A 21,674-nucleotide genomic window follows, 5' to 3' on the forward strand; every position below is an offset into this window, starting at 1 on the left:
CGCAGAATGCACTGCCTGAGTTAGTGGTGGAGGCAGACACACTAGTGAAGTTTAAGAGACTACTAGACAGGTATATGGAGGAATTTAAGGTGGAGGGTTATGTGAAAGGCAGGGTTGGCACAACATTGTGGGCCGAATGGCCTGTACCATGCAGTATTTTTCTATGTTCTATGTTCTAAGAGTGGGTGAAAATCCCCCAAAGAAGAATTGAAGGACTCTTAGCTGGCTACAGAAAGCGTTTACAGGCTGTGATACTTGCCAAAGGGGGTGTTACTAAGTACTGACCGTGCAGGCTGCCCAAACATTTGCTTCGGGCCCCTTTCCTTTTTTGTTACTTTGAAACTATAAAAGATGGAAATAAAAAAGCAATCTTGCTTAAAATATTAAAGAAATGTCTCATAACCCCCCCCCCACCCTAAATTCCTCATCTTTAGCTTTATGCCTTTTGGAAATCGGGTAACCTTTTACCCGCTCAGCTATTCACAGTAACTAGCGGCCCACCAACGTTCAGCGGGGGAACGCTGGGCTCGTGTCGCACCCGACCGAGGACGCAGCCAATTTCAAGGCACTGTTGAAAGGCTCTCCACGATGGTGCCGGAACTGCAGACCGCCCCCCCAAAGCAGCGACTCACCGCGACGGCGGCCAGCCCACCCGGGTGGTGAACAGCACCCAGCGCCCCAGGCCGCTCCTTCCGCGGCTCCGACCCGTCCCCTGCCGGGCTGAGGAAGGGAGACGCCGGCTGTTTACCCTTTTCCGTGGGTGCTGCCCGGCCTGCTGAGTTCCTGCAGCGTCTTGTGCCCGGTTTCAGGCTGAACGTCACCCGCTGCATGCTAGGGGGTAGGTTCGTGGGGGCAACCCCAGGGTCGGCACGGACCTGCAGATGACCGGTCCGACACGCAGCGCAGGCCATTCGGTCCTAACCCTGCCCTCAGGGAGCAACCCTCACTGCCTCCGTCACGATTGCCCCACGGGGCAACCGGAACCGTCGCCGCGTGGAGACCGGAGATCTGAGGGGCAGGGAACAAGATCTCTTCCTTTGAAACGGTTGTTTTTCTTTCTACCGACCGTGAACGCCGGCAGGAAAATGAACCTCAGGGCAGCAAGTGGTGACTTTGAGAGTGGGTTTACTCTGAGGAGGGGACTGAGGCAAGGCCTTCGGGGTGTCGGGGTATTTTTCCACCCTGAGGTAGGACGACGAGGATCCCATTGATCCTGTGAGGGTGAGAGAACCGACAGACATTCAATATGGCACTGCGGCCGATCCCGGCCCCATCCTGGTCCGAGGGTCAAAGACGGGGAGCAGGAGGGGGTGGTGGCCCGGGGGGGGGGGGGGACATGGGGGAAGGGGTGTCTCAGTAGGGCATCGCTGGGGGCAGGGAGGAGGGTGTGAACTGGTGGGGGGGGGGGAATTCCATGCGGGATTACAGAGAAGGGGGCAGGAGGACAGGGAGGGAGGGGTGATCTCAACGCCGCCCTCCGCCCCTCGATACTGTCGGAGGATGTTACCGAAGTTCTGCGATTTATGGATCGGACTGTGGACGGCCGATCGAATCGGCGTTGGTTTCAGCTCTGTGCTTTCCTCCGCCCTTCCTCGTTGCCGATTGGCGCATGTGTTAGGGTTTTTTGTGCCAGGGAGGGCATTGGGAGACTTTCTTTCGTGCGGTGGGGGGGGGGGGGGGTTGATGCTTTTTCTTTGGAACAACTCCCATGGTTTTTCTGGTCCGTGGCTATCTGGAGAAGGCAGATCTCAGAGCTGTATACTGCCGACGCACTTCGATAATGAATGGACCTTTGAACCCACGGATCAGCGGACAGACGTGGACTGAGGCAGTGAAGACGAACGACGAGAACAAGAACCGAGATTCACAATTCTAACCTTGGACGAGACAGCCATCACGTGCAAAGCAAGGTCCGGAAGACGGCCACAGAGGGGGAGCACAGCCACCCTCGGTCAGAGCCGCGAAGCCTTCTGCAGTCAAGCAAAGGATTCTCGTTTTTAAAACAAATCGATAATTTATTTTAAATAACGATTGCCCCTGGGGCAACCCTTTTGATCCCCTCCCAACCAGTTTTCCCGCAACCCACAGCCGCCGCGCCCTAGCGCCGCGCTCCCCCCCCCCCGACACAGGCGTACGCCCGTTCCGACCTGACCCCGCCGCGGGAACGGCAGCGCGGCGGTTTACCGGGAGCGGCTCGAACAGTTCCAGAGCCGCAAGCTAAAACGGGTCCACCCCCCCCCCCACCCCGCCCGCCAGCTCAGCGGGGAAACCCGGATCGAGCCGGGCAATCACCGCGAGGGCGGATTAGCTCTCGTCCTCGTTCAGCAGCATGTTCGGGATCCCTTTTGAGATGGGGAATTCGCGGCCAGACTCTGGGCACTTCAGGACTCCTTCGACGACCTCTACCTGGAACGACAAAAGGAACGAGCTTAGACGGGAACGACCGGGACCTGCACGTGTCTCAGGCTACCATCCAGGCCCCCCCAGCGGTCACGTCGTCCGAGTGACAGAACGAAGCCAGTGTGTCCTCCTCCCTCTCAACCTCGAGAGGAACCTGCCGCTGTCTCCTCTGACCCGAACCACAAAACACTGCAGAAACTCCGCAGGCGTCCACGGAAAAGAGCACAGTCGACGCTTCCGGTCCCCACGCGTCTCCCTTCCCCGTCCCTCCCTCTCCTCTGATCTCCCGGCACTTATCCTTGCACAAGCGCCACACCTGCCCCTACACCTCCTCCCTCACTACCATCCAGGCCCCCCTCAGCGGCCCTTCCAGGTGAGGCGACACTTCACCTGCGTGTCTGTCGGGGTCCGGTGCTCCTGGTGTGGCCTCCCGTATATCGGTGAGACCCGACGGAGATTGGGAGACCGCTTCGCCGGGCACCTCCGTCCACCAGGACAAGCGGGATCTCCCAGGGGCTCCCATTTTAATTCCACTTCCCATTCCCAATCCAATATGTCCATCCACGGCCTCCTCTACTGTCAGCTCAGTAGGATGGAGGTTTTCCGTCTGGGTAGTCTCCAACCTGATGGCATGAACATCGATTTCCCAAACTTCTGGTAATGCCCCCCACCCTCCCCCTTCACCATTCCCCATCTTCTTTTCCCTCTCTCACCATATCACCTCACCTGCCCACCACCTCCCTCTGGTGCTCCTCCCCCCGCTTTCTTTCTTCCACGACCTTCTGTCTTCTATCAGATTCCCCCCCTTCCCTAGCTCTTTACTTCACCCCTCCCCTTCCCAGATTCACCCACCACCCTGTGTTTCTCCCTCACTCCCCCCCTCCACCTTTTGAATTCTCGTCTTTTCTCCCCCAGTCCTGCCGAGGGGCCTCGCCCCGAAACGCTGGCCGTTTGGTCTCCCCCATCGACGGCCGGCTGAGTCCCTCCAGCACCCCGCTCTGTGATTTCACCACATGTCCTGAATTTACTGCTTATTTCATTTAATTATCTCCCCTGATTTGCACAGATTGTCGCCTCTTTTCCCTGCATGCTGACTGTCCTGTTTGAACATCCACGTTAAAATGCACCTCGTGGTTCCATTTGCTGACAAAAATGTACTTAACTTGACAATTTACTATGAATGGTGATTTGGGATCGACACTGACTTTGACTAGTTCATCCTTCCGAGTTATGGGATTACAAAGTGAATCTCTCTACACCGTCCCATCACACACTCCCGGGGTCAGACACAGAGTGAATCTCCCTCCACACCGTCCCATCACACACTCCCGGGGTCAGACACAGAGTGAAGCTCCCTCCACACCATCCCATCACACACTCCCGGGGTCAGACACAGAGTGAATCTCCCTCCACACCGTCCCATCACACACTCCCGGGGTCAGACACAGAGTGAAGCTCCCTCCACACCGTCCCATCACCCACTCCCGGGGTCAGACACAGAGTGAATCTCCCTCCACACCGTCCCATCACACACTCCCGGGGTCAGACACAGAGTGAATCTCCCTCCACACCGTCCCATCACACACTCCCGGGGTCAGATTCAGAGTAAATCTCCCTCCACACCGTCCCATCACACACTCCCGGGGTCAGACACAGAGTGAATCTCCCTCCACACCGTCCCATCACCCACTATATATGGTCATCCAGTAAGGAAGGGGGCATGGAGGGATGAGGATGTCCTAGTCAACTTGCTCCTGGGGCTGGCGAAATCCGCCATCCGAGGGTCTTGGAAACGGGTGGCGGGAGGATCTCCCCGGGCAGACTGCCTGGCAATGTTTAGGGGGTATGTTCGTGCTCGGGTAACTATTGAAAAGGAACACGCGCAGTCCACAGTGGCCTTGGAGGAGTTTCGAGACCGTTGGGCTCCGCGGGGTGTAAATGCCATCGTGGATAGAGATGGCAACATTCTGGTATAATGTCTATTGTCTATTTGTAGTGCAGTAATTGTGTTTGCCACTGTTTTGTATATATTGTATAGCACCGAAATTTGTAATAAAGGATTTTGTAATAAAAAAAAAAGGGGTCAGACACAGAGTGAATCTCCCTCCACACCATCCCATCACACACTCCCGGGGTCAGACACAGAGTGAAGCTCCGTCCACACCGTCCCATCACACACTCCCTGGGTCAGACACAGAGTGAAGCTCCCTCCGCCGTCCCATCACACACTCGCGGGGTCAGACACACAGTGAAGCTCCCTCCACACCATCCCATCACACACTCCCGGGGTCAGACACAGAGTCAAGCTCCCTCCACACCGTCACATCACACACTCCTGGGGTCAGACACAGAGTGAAGCTCCCTCCACATTGTCCCATCACGCACTCCCGGGGTCAGACACAGAGTGAATCTCCCTCCACACGGTCCCATCACACACTCCCAGGGTCAGACACAGAGTGAATCTCCCTCCACACCGTCCCATCACACACTCCCGGGGTCAGACACAGAGTGAATCTCCCTCCACACCGTCCCATCACACACTCCCGGGGTCAGACACAGAGTGAAGCTCCCTCCACACCATCCCATCACACACTCCCAGGGTCAGACACAGAGTGAAGCTCCCTCCGCCATCCCATCACACACTCCAGGGGTCAGACACACAGTGAAGCTCCCTCCACACCATCCCATCACACACTCCCGGGGTCAGACACAGAGTGAATCTCCCTCCGCACTGTCACATCACACACTCCTGGAGTCAGACACAGAGTGAAGCTCCCTCCACACCGTCCCATCACACACTCCCGGGGTCAGACACAGAGTGAAGCTGCCTCCACACCGTCCCATCACACACTCCCGGGGTCAGACACCCTCCACACCGTCCCATCACACACTCCCGGGGTCAGACACAGAGTGAATCTCCCTCCACACCGTCCCATCACACAATCCCGGGGTCAGACACAGAGTGAATCTCCCTCCGCACTGTCACATCACACACTCCTGGAGTCAGACACAGAGTGAAGCTCCCTCCGCCGTCCCATCACACACTCCCGGGGTCAGACACACAGTGAAGCTCCCTCCACACCATCCCATCACACACTCCCGGGGTCAGACACAGAGTGAAGCTCCCTCCACACCGTCCCATCACACACTCCTGGGGTCAGACACAGAGTGAATCTCCCTCCACACCGTCCCATCACACACTCCCGGGGTCAGACACAGAGTGAAGCTCCCTCCACATTGTCCCATCACGCACTCCCGGGGTCAGACACACAGTGAAGCTCCCTCCACACCATCCCATCACACACTCCCGGGGTCAGACACAGAGTGAAGCTCCCTCCACACCGTCCCATCACACACTCCTGGGGTCAGACACAGAGTGAATCTCCCTCCACACCGTCCCATCACACACTCCCGGGGTCAGACACAGAGTGAAGCTCCCTCCACATTGTCCCATCACGCACTCCCGGGGTCAGACACAGAGTGAATCTCCCTCCACACCGTCCCATCACACACTCCCAGGGTTAGACACAGAGTGAATCTCCCTCCACACCGTCCCATCACACACTCCCGGGGTCAGACACATAGTGAATCTCCCTCCACATTGTCCCATCACGCACTCCCGGGGTCAGACACAGAGTGAATCTCCCTCCACACCGTCCCATCACACACTCCCGGGTTCAGACACAGAGTGAATCTCCCTCCACACCGTCCCATCACACACTCCCGGGGTCAGACACAGAGTGAAGCTCCCTCCACACCGTCCCATCACACACTCCCAGGGTCAGACACAGAGTGAAGCTCCCTCCGCCATCCCATCACACACTCCCGGGGACAGACACACAGTGAAGCTCCCTCCACACCATCCCATCACACACTCCCGGGGTCAGACACAGAGTGAATCTCCCTCCGCACTGTCCCATCACACACTCCTGGAGTCAGACACAGAGTGAAGCTCCCTCCACACCATCCCATCACACACTCCCGGGGTCAGACACAGAGTGAAGCTCCCTCCGCCATCCCATCACACACTCCCGGGGTCAGACACACAGTGAAGCTCCCTCCACACCATCCCATCACACACTCCCGGGGTCAGACACAGAGTGAATCTCCCTCCGCACTGTCACATCACACACTCCTGGAGTCAGACACAGAGTGAAGCTCCCTCCACACCGTCCCATCACACACTCCCGGGGTCAGACACAGAGTGAAGCTGCCTCCACACCGTCCCATCACACACTCCCGGGGTCAGACACCCTCCACACCGTCCCATCACACACTCCCGGGGTCAGACACAGAGTGAATCTCCCTCCACACCGTCCCATCACACAATCCCGGGGTCAGACAGAGAGTGAAGCTCCCTCCGCCGTCCCATCACACACTCCCGGGGTCAGACACACAGTGAAGCTCCCTCCACACCATCCCATCACACACTCCCGGGGTCAGACACAGAGTGAAGCTCCCTCCACACCGTCCCATCACACACTCCTGGGGTCAGACACAGAGTGAATCTCCCTCCACACCGTCCCATCACACACTCCCGGGGTCAGACACAGAGTGAAGCTCCCTCCACATTGTCCCATCACGCACTCCCGGGGTCAGACACAGAGTGAATCTCCCTCCACACCGTCCCATCACACACTCCCAGGGTTAGACACAGAGTGAATCTCCCTCCACACCGTCCCATCACACACTCCCGGGGTCAGACACATAGTGAATCTCCCTCCACATTGTCCCATCACGCACTCCCGGGGTCAGACACAGAGTGAATCTCCCTCCACACCGTCCCATCACACACTCCCGGGTTCAGACACAGAGTGAATCTCCCTCCACACCGTCCCATCACACACTCCCGGGGTCAGACACAGAGTGAAGCTCCCTCCACACCGTCCCATCACACACTCCCAGGGTCAGACACAGAGTGAAGCTCCCTCCGCCATCCCATCACACACTCCCGGGGTCAGACACACAGTGAAGCTCCCTCCACACCATCCCATCACACACTCCCGGGATCAGACACAGAGTGAATCTCCCTCCGCACTGTCCCATCACACACTCCTGGAGTCAGACACAGAGTGAAGCTCCCTCCACACCATCCCATCACACACTCCCGGGGTCAGACACAGAGTGAAGCTCCCTCCACACCGTCCCATCACACACTCCTGGGGTCAGACACAGAGTGAATCTCCCTCCACACCGTCCCATCACACAGTCCCGGGGTCAGACACAGAGTGAAGCTCCCTCCACATTGTCCCATCACGCACTCCCGGGGTCAGACACAGAGTGAATCTCCCTCCACACCGTCCCATCACACACTCCCAGGGTTAGACACAGAGTGAATCTCCCTCCACACCGTCCCATCACACACTCCCGGGGTCAGACACATAGTGAATCTCCCTCCACATTGTCCCATCACGCACTCCCGGGGTCAGACACAGAGTGAATCTCCCTCCACACCGTCCCATCACACACTCCCGGGTTCAGACACAGAGTGAATCTCCCTCCACACCGTCCCATCACACACTCCCGGGGTCAGACACAGAGTGAAGCTCCCTCCACACCGTCCCATCACACACTCCCAGGGTCAGACACAGAGTGAAGCTCCCTCCGCCTTCCCATCACACACTCCCGGGGTCAGACACACAGTGAAGCTCCCTCCACACCATCCCATCACACACTCCCGGGGTCAGACACAGAGTGAATCTCCCTCCGCACTGTCCCATCACACACTCCTGGAGTCAGACACAGAGTGAAGCTCCCTCCACACCATCCCATCACATACTCCCGGGGTCAGACACAGAGTGAAGCTCCCTCCGCCATCCCATCACACACTCCCGGGGTCAGACACACAGTGAAGCTCCCTCCACACCATCCCATCACACACTCCCGGGGTCAGACACAGAGTGAATCTCCCTCCGCACTGTCACATCACACACTCCTGGAGTCAGACACAGAGTGAAGCTCCCTCCACACCGTCCCATCACACACTCCCGGGGTCAGACACAGAGTGAAGCTGCCTCCACACCGTCCCATCACACACTCCCGGGGTCAGACACCCTCCACACCGTCCCATCACACACTCCCGGGGTCAGACACAGAGTGAATCTCCCTCCACACCGTCCCATCACACAATCCCGGGGTCAGACAGAGAGTGAAGCTCCCTCCGCCGTCCCATCACACACTCCCGGGGTCAGACACACAGTGAAGCTCCCTCCACACCATCCCATCACACACTCCCGGGGTCAGACACAGAGTGAAGCTCCCTCCACACCGTCCCATCACACACTCCTGGGGTCAGACATAGAGTGAATCTCCCTCCACACCGTCCCATCACACACTCCCGGGGTCAGACACAGAGTGAAGCTCCCTCCACATTGTCCCATCACGCACTCCCGGGGTCAGACACAGAGTGAATCTCCCTCCACACCGTCCCATCACACACTCCCAGGGTTAGACACAGAGTGAATCTCCCTCCACACCGTCCCATCACACACTCCCGGGGTCAGACACATAGTGAATCTCCCTCCACATTGTCCCATCACGCACTCCCGGGGTCAGACACAGAGTGAATCTCCCTCCACACCGTCCCATCACACACTCCCGGGTTCAGACACAGAGTGAATCTCCCTCCACACCGTCCCATCACACACTCCCGGGGTCAGACACAGAGTGAAGCTCCCTCCACACCTTCCCATCACACACTCCCAGGGTCAGACACAGAGTGAAGCTCCCTCCGCCATCCCATCACACACTCCCGGGGTCAGACACACAGTGAAGCTCCCTCCACACCATCCCATCACACACTCCCGGGATCAGATACAGAGTGAATCTCCCTCCGCACTGTCCCATCACACACTCCTGGAGTCAGACACAGAGTGAAGCTCCCTCCACACCATCCCATCACACACTCCCGGGGTCAGACACAGAGTGAAGCTCCCTCCACACCGTCCCATCACACACTCCCGGGGTCAGACACACAGTGAAGCTCCCTCCACACCATCCCATCACACACTCCCGGGGTCAGACACAGAGTGAATCTCCCTCCGCCCTGTCCCATCACACACTCCTGGAGTCAGACACAGAGTGAAGCTCCCTCCACACCATCCCATCACACACTCCCGGGGTCAGACACAGAGTGAAGCTCCCTCCGCCATCCCATCACACACTCCCGGGGTCAGACACACAGTGAAGCTCCCTCCACACCATCCCATCACACACTCCCGGGGTCAGACACAGAGTGAATCTCCCTCCGCACTGTCACATCACACACTCCTGGAGTCAGACACAGAGTGAAGCTCCCTCCACACCGTCCCATCACACACTCCCGGGGTCAGACACAGAGTGAAGCTGCCTCCACACCGTCCCATCACACACTCCCGGGGTCAGACACCCTCCACACCGTCCCATCACACACTCCCGGGGTCAGACACAGAGTGAATCTCCCTCCACACCGTCCCATCACACAATCCCGGGGTCAGACAGAGAGTGAAGCTCCCTCCGCCGTCCCATCACACACTCCCGGGGTCAGACACACAGTGAAGCTCCCTCCACACCATCCCATCACACACTCCCGGGGTCAGACACAGAGTGAAGCTCCCTCCACACCGTCCCATCACACACTCCTGGGGTCAGACACAGAGTGAATCTCCCTCCACACCGTCCCATCACACACTCCCGGGGTCAGACACAGAGTGAAGCTCCCTCCACATTGTCCCATCACGCACTCCCGGGGTCAGACACAGAGTGAATCTCCCTCCACACCGTCCCATCACACACTCCCAGGGTTAGACACAGAGTGAATCTCCCTCCACACCGTCCCATCACACACTCCCGGGGTCAGACACATAGTGAATCTCCCTCCACATTGTCCCATCACGCACTCCCGGGGTCAGACACAGAGTGAATCTCCCTCCACACCGTCCCATCACACACTCCCGGGTTCAGACACAGAGTGAATCTCCCTCCACACCGTCCCATCACACACTCCCGGGGTCAGACACAGAGTGAAGCTCCCTCCACACCTTCCCATCACACACTCCCAGGGTCAGACACAGAGTGAAGCTCCCTCCGCCATCCCATCACACACTCCCGGGGTCAGACACACAGTGAAGCTCCCTCCACACCATCCCATCACACACTCCCGGGATCAGACACAGAGTGAATCTCCCTCCGCACTGTCCCATCACACACTCCTGGAGTCAGACACAGAGTGAAGCTCCCTCCACACCATCCCATCACACACTCCCGGGGTCAGACACAGAGTGAAGCTCCCTCCACACCGTCCCATCACACACTCCCGGGGTCAGACACCCTCCACACCGTCCCATCACACACTCCCGGGGTCAGACACAGAGTGAATCTCCCTCCACACCGTCCCATCACACACTCCCGGGGTCAGACACAGAGTGAATCTCCCTCCACACCGTCCCATCACACACTCCCGGGGTCAGACACCCTCCACACCGTCCCATCACACACTCCCGGGGTCAGACACAGAGTGAATCTCCCTCCACACCGTCCCATCACACACTCCCGGGGTCAGACACAGAGTGAATCTCCCTCCACACCGTCCCATCACACACTCCCGGGGTCAGACACAGAGTGAAGCTCCCTCCACACCGTCCCATCACACACTCCCGGGGTCAGACACAGAGTGAAGCTCCCTCCACACCGTCCCATCACACACTCCCGGGGTCAGACACAGAGTGAATCTCCCTCCACACCGTCCCATCACACACTCCCGGGGTCAGTCACAGAGTGAAGCTCCCTCCACACCGTCCCATCACACACTCCTGGAGTCAGACACAGAGTGAAGCTCCCTCCACACCGTCCCATCACACACTCCCGGGGTCAGACACAGAGTGAATCTCCCTCTACACCGTCCCATCAAACACTCCCGGGGTCAGACACAGAGTGAAGCTCCCTCCACACCGTCCCATCACACACTCCCGGGGTCAGACAGAGTGAATCTCCCTCCACACCGTCCCATCACACACTCCTGGGGTCAGACACAGAGTGAATCTCCCTCTGGGTTGTACATCCCCAGACTGGAGGCATTGTGTTGGCTGAGAGCCAGACAGCGATGAGGATTGACGGAGTCCGTGGCCCTGGGTTTGTGACCATCACTGGGCAGCCTGTGGGGAGGGGAGCAGCCCTCCCCACACCCCAGCACTGGTACCCGGGAGCCGGCGACTCAGGGTCTGGTGCTCACCTCCAGCAGGACGTGATGTAACTTGTGCAGGAAGTCCTCGTCACTCTCACCCGCTTGCGGTAGCTCCTGCGGCAGCCCGTTCCGATGTCCGATCTGTACCCGGCGGGGGCGGGGGGGGGGGAACAGAGTGGGGGGGAGGGGGAAGAGTGAGGGAGGGAGGGAGAGAAAGGGAAATATAAAGAGAGAGAAATAGAGGGTAAAAAAGAGAAAGAAATAGAAAGAGAGAGAGAAAGAAATGAGAGAGAAATAGAGGAGAGGGTAAAGGAAAGAAAGAGAGACAGAAAGAAAGAAAGGGGGAGAGAGGGGAGGGAGAGGGGAGAGGGAGAGGGGAGCAAGGGGGAGTGAGAACAGAAAACAGTGAGAAGCCATTCGCCACTGGCAGATTTTTCAGCCCCTGGGTCTGTTTCTGCATTGCTCCCCATCCCCATCATTGTTAAACCCCTTTGGCTACACACACACACACACAGAGACTCAGACACACACACACACACACACACACACTCACACACACACTCACACACACACTCAGACACACACTCACACACACACACACTCACACTCACACTCACACACACACTCAGACACACACTCAGACACACACTCACACACACTCAGACACACACACACTCAGACACACACTCACACTCACACACACACTCACACACACACTCAGACACACATTCACACACACACTCACACACACACACTCACACACACACTCAGACACACACTCACACACACAGACACACACTCACCCACACACACACACTCACACACACACTCAGACACACACACACACACACTCACACACACACACTCACACACACACTCAGACACACACACACACACTCACACACACACACTCACACACACACACTCACACACACTCAGACACACACACACTCAGACACACACACACAGACACACACTCACCCACACACACACACACACACACTCACTCACTCAGACACACACACAGACACACACTCACCCACACACACACTCACACACACACACAGACACACACTCACCCACACACACACACACACACACACTCACTCACTCAGACACACACACAGACACACACTCACCCACACACACACTCAGACACACACACAGACACACACTCACCCACACACACACACACACACACTCACTCACTCAGACACACACACAGACACACACTCACACACACACACACTCACACTCACACACACACACTCACACACACACACTCTCACACACAGACACACACTCACACACACACACACACTCACACACACACTCACACACATTCACACATACACTCACACACACACACTCACACAGACACACACTCACACACAGACACACACTCACACTCACTCACACTCACCCACACACACGCGCACACGCAGACACACGCGCACGCATACGGAGCACAGGAGGAACTCAGCAGCCCAGGCGGTATTCACTGAGGGAAATAATCCAGTACATATTTTGGACTGAGACCCTTCTTCAGGACAGGAAAGGGAAGGGGGAGGAGGCCAGAATAAGAAGGTAACAGGGAGGGGGAGGAGTTCAAGCTGGCAGGTGATAGGTGAGGGGGAAGCTCAGTGGGTGGGGGGAGTGAATGATGTGAGGAGCTGGGACAGATGAAGAGTCTCGGCCCAAATCTCCTCTCCACAGATGCTGCCTGACCTGCTGAGTGTTTCCAGCATCGTGTGTACCATCCTTTGAATTTCCAGCGTCTGCAGACCCCCCAAAGCAGGAGGCGGGGAGCGGGTTTGGCGAACGAGGAGCGATCCTATACCAGTAATAAATCGGGTGAATGCCCGCAGCCGTTGCCCCGGGGCGGGCTATCGAGGGCGAGTGGGGAGAGATCTGATAGGAAGCTGAGGGGTTAACGCTTCCACCCGGAGGGAGCTCAGAATTTGGACGAGCTGCCAGAGGAACCGTTTTGAGGGAACAAAGACGAATGCGAAGAGTCACTGCACGTTCCATCTGGGCAGCCTTCAACCTGACGGCTTGGACAGTGCTTTTAATAACTTCTGGCAATTACTCCCCCCTCTTTCTGTTTCCCCTCTCCTCACCTCCCTACAGTGCCTCCTCCTCCTTCCCTTTCTCCTCTGGTCCACCCTCCTCTCCTATCAAATTCCTTCCTCTCCAGCCCATAACCTTTCCCACCTACCTGGGTTCACCCCTCACCTCCCTATGGGTCCCCTCCTCCCTCCCATTCTCCTCTGGTCTAATCTGCTCTCCTCCTCCACCGATCCCCTCCCAGCCTCTCACTTCGTCCCCCTCCACCCGCAACCCTTCACCTGTCAGCAGTCCTCACAATCGCACTCCACCCTAAGCGAGGGTGGAAGGGGATCCTGGGGGCAGCCGACCGCTTGAGTCTTGCTGGGCCCAAGACGCCAGGACCGCAGGCGGCGGGGGCTGGAGAGGGGAGGAGCCCCGGGGGAGCGAGGGTACTCACGCTCTCTGCCGTCTCCACCAGTGCGTTCCACTCCACCTTCGGGATCATGCGCGCGATGAACTCCTGGTTAAAGTCCACGTTGTTGATTTTTACCTCCGAGGCCTCGACGTTGTCGTGTTTTTTTTTTGGCGTGCGGTGGGGGGGAGGGAGGAGAAAAACAAAGGAAATGACTGAACGGGGGCGAGCGCACGGCTCCCTCCGCACGGCGACAAAGGTGACGTGACCTTTGTCACCGTGCAGCGGGACTTTCTTCGATGTGACATTTCATTGAAGCACCGCATAATCACTTCCCGCCTGGAGTGACGGCTGGTGAGGAAAGTGAGGTTGGTCGAGGGTTCCGTCGCATTACGGGGAGCTTGCCCGTCCCGACACAGCACAGACACCAGCCGGAAAACTGGGTTTCAAAGCTTAGAAATCTACAGCACGTTACAGGCCCTTCGGCCCACAATGTTGTGCCGACCATGTAACCTACTCCAGAAACTGCCAAGAATTTCCCTACCGCAGAGCCCCTCTATTTTTCTAAGCTCCATATACCTGTTCAGGAGTCGCTTAAAAGACCCTATCGTATCCGCCTCCACCACCGTTGCCGGCAGCCCATTCCACATACTCACCACTCTCTGGGTAAAAAACTTACCCCTGACATCTCCTCTGTACCTACTCCCCAGCACCTTAAACCTGGGTCCTCTTGTGGCAACCATTTCAGCCCCGGGAAAAAGCCTCTGACTATCCACACGATCAATGTCTCTCATCATCTTATACACCTCTATCAGGTCACCTCTCATCTTCCGTCACTCCAAAGAGAAAAGGCCGAGTTCACTCAACCTGTTCTCATAAAGCATGCTCCCCAATCCAGGCAACATCCTTGTAAATTTCCTCTGCACCCTTTCTATGGTTTCCATATCCTTCCTGTAGTGAGGCGACCAGAACTGAGCACAGTACTCCAAGTGGGGTCTAAAGTCTTATATAACTGTAACATTATTGAAAACATTTTGTTGAATTTGAACCCTAAGATCATAAAACTTAGGAGCAGAGTGAGGCCATTCAGCCCATCGAGTCTGCTCCACCATTCCATCATGGCTGATTTACTATCCCTCTCAACCCCATTTTCCCACCTTCTCCCCGTAACCCCTGACACCATTACTAATCAAGAACCCAGCAACCTCTGCTTTAAATATAACCAGTGACTTTGCCTCCACAGCCACGTAGATCACAGATTCACCACTCTGGCTGAAAAAAATTCGCCTCATCTCCATTCTCCATGCCTGCTATTCTGAGGCTGTGCCCTCTGGTCCTAGACTCCCCCACGGTAGGAAACATCCTCTCCACATCCATTCTATCTGTGTCCTCTGGTCCTAGACTCCCCCAATATAGGAAACATCCTCTCCACGTCCACTCTATCGGTGTCCTCTGGTCCTAGACTCCCCCACTATAGGAAACAACCTCTCCACATCCACTCTATCTGTGCCCTCTGGTCATAGACTCCCCCACGGTAGGAAACATCCTCTCCACATCCACTCTATCGGTGTCCTCTGGTCCTAGACTCCCCCACTACAGGAAACATCCTCTCCACGTCCACTCTATCTGTGGTCCTAGACTCCCCCAATATAGGAAGCATCCTCTCCACGTCCACTCTATCGGTGTCCTCTGGTCCTAGACTCCCCCACTATAGGAAACATCCTCTCCACATCCACTCTATCTGGGTCCTCTGGTCCTAGACTGCCCGACTATAGGAAACATCCTCTCCACACCCACTCTATCTGTGTCCTCTGGTCCTAGACTGCCCCACTATAGGAAACATCCTCTCCACATCCACTCTATCTGTGGTCCTAGACTGCCCCACTATAGGAAACATCCTCTCCACACCCACACACTCTGTGTCCTCTGGTCCTAGTCTCCCCCACTATAGGAAACATCCTCTCCACATCCACTCTGTCTGGGTCCTCTGGTCCTAGACTCCCCCAGTATAGGAAACATCCTCTCCACATCCACTCTATCTGGGTCCTCTGGTCCTAGACTCCCCCAGTATAGGAAACATCCTCTCCACATCCACTCTATCTGTGTCCTCTGGTCCTAGACTCCCCCACCACAGGAAACATCCTCTCCACGTCCACTCTATCGGTGTCCTCTGGTCCTAGACTCCCCCACTATAGGAAACATCCTCTCCACATCCACTCTATCTGTGTCCTCTGGTCCTAGACTCCCCCACGATAGGAAACATCCTCTCCACATCCACTCTATCTGGGTCCTCTGGTCCTAGACTCCCCCAGTATAGGAAACATCCTCTCCACATCCACTCTATCTGGGTCCTCTGGTCCTAGACTCCCCCAGTATAGGAAACATCCTCTCCACATCCACTCTATCTGTGTCCTCTGGTCCTAGACTCCCCCACCACAGGAAACATCCTCTCCACGTCCACTCTATCGGTGTCCCCTGGTCCTAGACTCCCCCACTATAGGAAACATCCTCTCCACATCCACTCTATCTGTGCCCTCTGGTCATAGACTCCCCCACGGTAGGAAACATCCTCTCAACATCCACTCTATTCTATCGGTGTCCTCTGGTCCTAGACTCCCCCACTATAGGAAACATCCTCTCCACATCCACTCTATCTGGGTCCTCTGGTCATAGACTCCCCCACGGTAGGAAACATCCTCTCCACATCCACTCTATCGGTGTCCTCTGGTCCAAGACTCCCCCACTACAGGAAACATCCTCTCCACGTCCACTCTATCTGTGGTCCTAGACTCCCCCAATATAGGAAACATCCTCTCCACGTCCACTCTATTGGTGTCCTCTGGTCCTAGACTCCCCCACTATAGGAAACATCCTCTCCACATCCACTCTATCTGGGTCCTCTGGTCCTAGACTCCCCCATTATTGGAAACATCCTCTCCACATCCACTCTATCTGTGTCCTCTGGTCCTAGGCTCCCCTACTATAGGAAACATCCTCTCCACATCCACTCTATCTGTGTCCTCTGGTCCTAGACTGCCCCACTATAGGAAACATCCTCTCCACACCCACTCTATCTGTGTCCTCTGGTCCTAGACTGCCCCACTATAGGAAACATCCTCTCCACATCCACTCTATCTGTGTCCTCTGGTCCTAGACTGCCCCACTATAGGAAACATCCTCTCCACATCCACTTTATCTGGGTCCTCTGGTCCTAGACTCCCCCAGTATAGGAAACATCCTCTCCACATCCACTCTATCTGGGTCCTCTGGTCCTAGACTCCCACAGTATAGGAAACATCCTCTCCACATCCACTCTATCTGTGTCCTCTGGTCCTAGACTCCCCCACCACAGGAAACATCCTCTCCACGTCCACTCTATTGGTGTCCTCTGGTCCTAGACTCCCCCACTATAGGAAACATCCTCTCCACATCCACTCTATCTATGCCCTCTGGTCATAGACTCCCCCACGGTAGGAAACATCCTCTCCACATCCACTCTATCGGTGTCCTCTGGTCCTAGACTCCCCCACTATAGGAAACATCCCCTCCACATCCACTCTATCTGTGGTCCTAGACTCCCCCAATATAGGAAACATCCTCTCCACGTCCACTCTATCGGTGTCCTCTGGTCCTAGACTCCCCCACTATAGGAAACATCCTCTCTACATCCACTCTATCTGGGTCCTCTGGTCCTAGACTCCCCCATTATTGGAAACATCCTCTCCACATCCACTCTATCTGTGTCCTCTGGTCCTAGGCTCCCCTACTATAGGAAACATCCTCTCCACATCCACTCTATCTGTGTCCTCTGGTCCTAGACTGCCCCACTATAGGAAACATCCTCTCCACACTCACTCTATCTGTGTCCTCTGGTCCTAGACTGCCCCACTATTGGAAACATCCTCTCCACATCCACTCTATCTGTGTCCTCTGGTCCTAGACTGCCCCACTATAGGAAACATCCTCTCCACACCCACACACTCTGTGTCCTCTGGTCCTAGACTCCCCACTACAGGAAACATCCTCTCCACGTCCACTCTATCTGTGGTCCTAGACTCCCCCAATATAGGAAACATCCTCTCCACGTCCACTCTATTGGTGTCCTCTGGTCCTAGACTCCCCCACTATAGGAAACATCCTCTCCACATCCACTCTATCTGGGTCCTCTGGTCCTAGACTCCCCCATTATTGGAAACATCCTCTCCACATCCACTCTATCTGTGTCCTCTGGTCCTAGGCTCCCCTACTATAGGAAACATCCTCTCCACATCCACTCTATCTGTGTCCTCTGGTCCTAGACTGCCCCACTATAGGAAACATCCTCTCCACACCCACTCTATCTGAGTCCTCTGGTCCTAGACTGCCCCACTATAGGAAACATCCTCTCCACATCCACTCTATCTGTGTCCTCTGGTCCTAGACTGCCCCACTATAGGAAACATCCTCTCTACACCCACACACTCTGTGTCCTCTGGTCCTAGACTCCCCCACTATAGGAAACATTCTCTCCACATCCACTCTATCTGTGTCCTCTGGTCCTAGACTGCCCCACTATAGGAAACATCCTCTCCACACCCACACACTCTGTGTCCTCTGGTCCTAGACTCCCCCAGTATAGGAAACATCCTCTCCACATCCACTCTATCTGGGTCCTCTGGTCCTAGACTCCCCCATTATTGGAAACATCCTCTCCACATCCACTCTATCTGTGTCCTCTGGTCCTAGGCTCCCCTACTATAGGAAACATCCTCTCCACATCCATTCTATCTGTGTCCTCTGGTCCTAGACTGCCCCACTATAGGAAACATCCTCTCCACACCCACTCTATCTGTGTCCTCTGGTCCTAGACTGCCCCACTATAGGAAACATTCTCTCCACATCCACTCTATCTGTGTCCTCTGGTCCTAGACTGCCCCACTATAGGAAACATCCTCTCCACACCCACACACTCTGTGTCCTCTGGTCCTAGTCTCCCCCAGTACAGGAAACATCCTCTCCACATCCACTCTATCTGGGTCCTCTGGTCCTAGACTCCCCCAGTATAGGAAACATCCTCTCCACATCCACTCGATCTGGGTCCTCTGGTCCTAGACTCCCCCAGTATAGGAAACATCCTCTCCACATCCACTCTATCTGGGTCCTCTGGTCCTAGACTCCCCCAGTACAGGAAACATCCTCTCCACATCCACTCTATCTAGGTCCTCTGGTCCTAGACTCCCCCAGTATAGGAAACATCCTCTCCACATCCACTCTATCTGTGTCCTCTGGTCCTAGACTCCCCCACCACAGGAAATATCCTCTCCACACACACTCTGCCAAGGCTTTTCACCTAAATGGTCCTGGCTTATGAATGTATCAATGGCCAGAGACGCTGGGGCCCTGAACATGGGTGAGCTGACTCGCCCAAGGCTGAGCTGAAGTTAGCCCTCCCAGGTACACGGGGCACTGAAGGGGGTGACGGTGGGTGAAGCGGACAGCAAACTGCATCGGTGGCAGACTGAAGAGGTCTTGAAGAGCGTGTGGCGGGTGAGCGGACGAACAGAGATATGAGCAGATGGGATGGGACTGGCGGGATTTCTCTGAGGGATGGTGTGTTTTCAGCTTCACTTGCACGGTCACTAAATTGGTTCCCACAACCAACTGCTCACCTTCACAGACTCCTGACCTCATACTCTTGATACTTGTTGCTTATTTATTTATTATTATTTCTTTATTTTTGTTTCTGCACACTGGCTGAACGCCCAACTTAGCGTGGTCTTTTGTTGATCCTATTGTGAAGATCGTGCTGTTACAGATTTATTCTCACACGCAGGGGGCGCTATAGGCAGGTCTGAGGGTCATGCAGTTACCCCTCCCACACACAGGGGGCGCTATACGTGGGAGGACTGATAGGGTCCTGTTACCCCTCCCACACACAGGGGGAGCTATCGCTGGAGGACTGACTGACTGACGGACTATTGTTAACCCTCCCACACACAGGGGGAGCTGTAATCAGGAGGACTAACTGACAGGATACTGCCAACCCTCCCACAGACAGGGGGGGCTGTCGGCTGGAGGACTGACAGACTACTGTTAACCCTCCCACACACAGGGGGGAGCTGTAATGAGGAGGACTGACTGACGGGCTACTGTCAACCCTCCCACACAGGGGGAGCTGTAATCAGGAGGACCGACTGACAGGCTGCTGTCAACCCTCCCACACACAGGGGGAGCTGTAATCAGGAGGACCGACTGACAGGCTATTTTAACCCTCCCACACACAGGGGGAGCTGTAACCGGGAAGTCTGCAGTTACACCTCCCAGACACAGGGGGTGATGTGAACGGGAGGGCTAATGTTACTTCCACATGCGGGCGTGGGAGAGCGGTAGGCAGGTTCCGGGGTCCGCCTTCGGTGTCGCACCACCAGCAGCAAGCCGAATGGCTCACAACACGCGTGACCCAGCCCGGCCCCAGCCCCAGCGCCGACCCCTTGCTCACCTGCAGCAGCAGCGGGTAGCCGCGGCTCACCCCGCGGACGTGCGAGCTCAGCAGGTTGTGCGTCAACAGCTTCATAGTGGTAACACACACAAAACGCTGGTTGCTCAGGCTGGAGTGACTGGAAATGGCGGTGGGTGCACCCCGTATCCCCTTCCTCCCGGAACACGGAGGCGCCGAACATCCGTTCCCATGGGGCACGGCCGTGAAGGTTTTAGCTGACCGCTGCCTGTAGCGCCGCGCTGCGCCCGGGAGGATGCAAGTCGGTCTCGCTGAGCGGCGTCAACCCACAGCGCCCACCCTGGCGGGGAGGGGTAACAGCGGCCTCTGGATCGGACCTCCCGCCTGCAGCGCCCCCCTGTGTCCATGAAGAAACGGCAGAGAGTTGTGGACACAGGAACCAGCCTCCTCTGCATGGACCCACTTCTTGCTGCCCCGGTAAAGCTGGCAGCACTAATCCTACCCTGGACTTCACGTCTGGAATGAGCTCATCCGGTTCCTCCCGGAGAGACAGAGGCGAGCCAGGTTCCCCCCCCCCCCCTTCCCCATTCTAACCAATTTCTGCAGGAACACCGTTGAGACTGTCCGGTGCGGGAATCTCACTCGCATCTGACAGCAAGGCCCCACCAAAGATTATCTGGACTGCTGAGAGTCTTTGAACCCCACCCCCAGCTACAGGCAAGGGGTTCCCTAGCACTGAAAGATTCAAGGTACATTTTTTAAAATCAATGTATATACAACCCTGAGGTCCATCTTCCCCACGAACCAAAGAAAAAGCAGGGGACATGTTCAAAGAAAACACCCCCCAACAAAAGAAAAGAAATCTCACAACCGGAAACCAAAAGAAAAAAGAAAACACAGATATAAAACAGATTCAGTTCAGCGCAGTGTTTGTCATTTACAGGCTGGCCCGAGGGGGTGACCAGAGACCAGAGTCACGCACCGTAACGTGGACCACAGAGTCCAATTCGAGAACTGTTGTCGATAAAGCCTTGCCTAAAAGCCAGGGTTTTCTCGGGAAGCCATTAGAAAGCTGGGACCTCCCTCCGGGTGCAGCTACTGTGGACTGTCACACGCTGACTCCCTCCTCTGGCAGCGGGTGCCCACACTCGCCTCGAGGACTGCGACCTCCCTCGGCGCTGGACGGAGTTGATCGCGGTCTCCAGCCTTCTCGGAGA

The 21,674-nt window shown here is 56.1% G+C and overlaps 1 protein-coding gene across 1 annotated transcript; it reads right to left on the bottom strand.

Annotated features, from left to right (window-relative positions):
* Positions 1 to 2,005: 2,005 nt before the first annotated feature.
* trmt112 (tRNA methyltransferase activator subunit 11-2) lies at positions 2,006 to 20,833 on the bottom strand. Its single transcript, XM_059955159.1, has 4 exons — positions 20,500 to 20,833; positions 14,067 to 14,168; positions 11,609 to 11,701; positions 2,006 to 2,406 (listed from the first exon to the last, which is right to left on the bottom strand). The coding sequence occupies exons 1-4, from the start codon at positions 20,572 to 20,574 to the stop codon at positions 2,305 to 2,307; spliced, it is 372 nt and encodes a 123-aa protein (XP_059811142.1). The 5' UTR covers positions 20,575 to 20,833; the 3' UTR covers positions 2,006 to 2,304.
* Between the last annotated feature and the right edge of the window lie 841 nt (positions 20,834 to 21,674).

Source organism: Hypanus sabinus, chromosome 31, assembly GCF_030144855.1.
Source record: "Hypanus sabinus isolate sHypSab1 chromosome 31, sHypSab1.hap1, whole genome shotgun sequence".
Classification (NCBI taxonomy): domain Eukaryota; kingdom Metazoa; phylum Chordata; class Chondrichthyes; order Myliobatiformes; family Dasyatidae; genus Hypanus; species Hypanus sabinus.

Bases quoted from the DNA above. Each gene is read 5' to 3' on its own strand.
- trmt112 (XM_059955159.1), bottom strand. From the start codon at position 20,574: ATGAAGCTGTTGACGCACAACCTGCTGAGCTCGCACGTCCGCGGGGTG. The intron at 11,702-14,066 runs GTGAGTACCCTC...CGCCGGGTACAG, and splicing joins TGGTGGAGACGGCAGAGAGC to ATCGGACATCGGAACGGGCT. The intron at 2,407-11,608 runs GTGAGCACCAGA...TTGTCGTTCCAG, and splicing joins TACATCACGTCCTGCTGGAG to GTAGAGGTCGTCGAAGGAGT.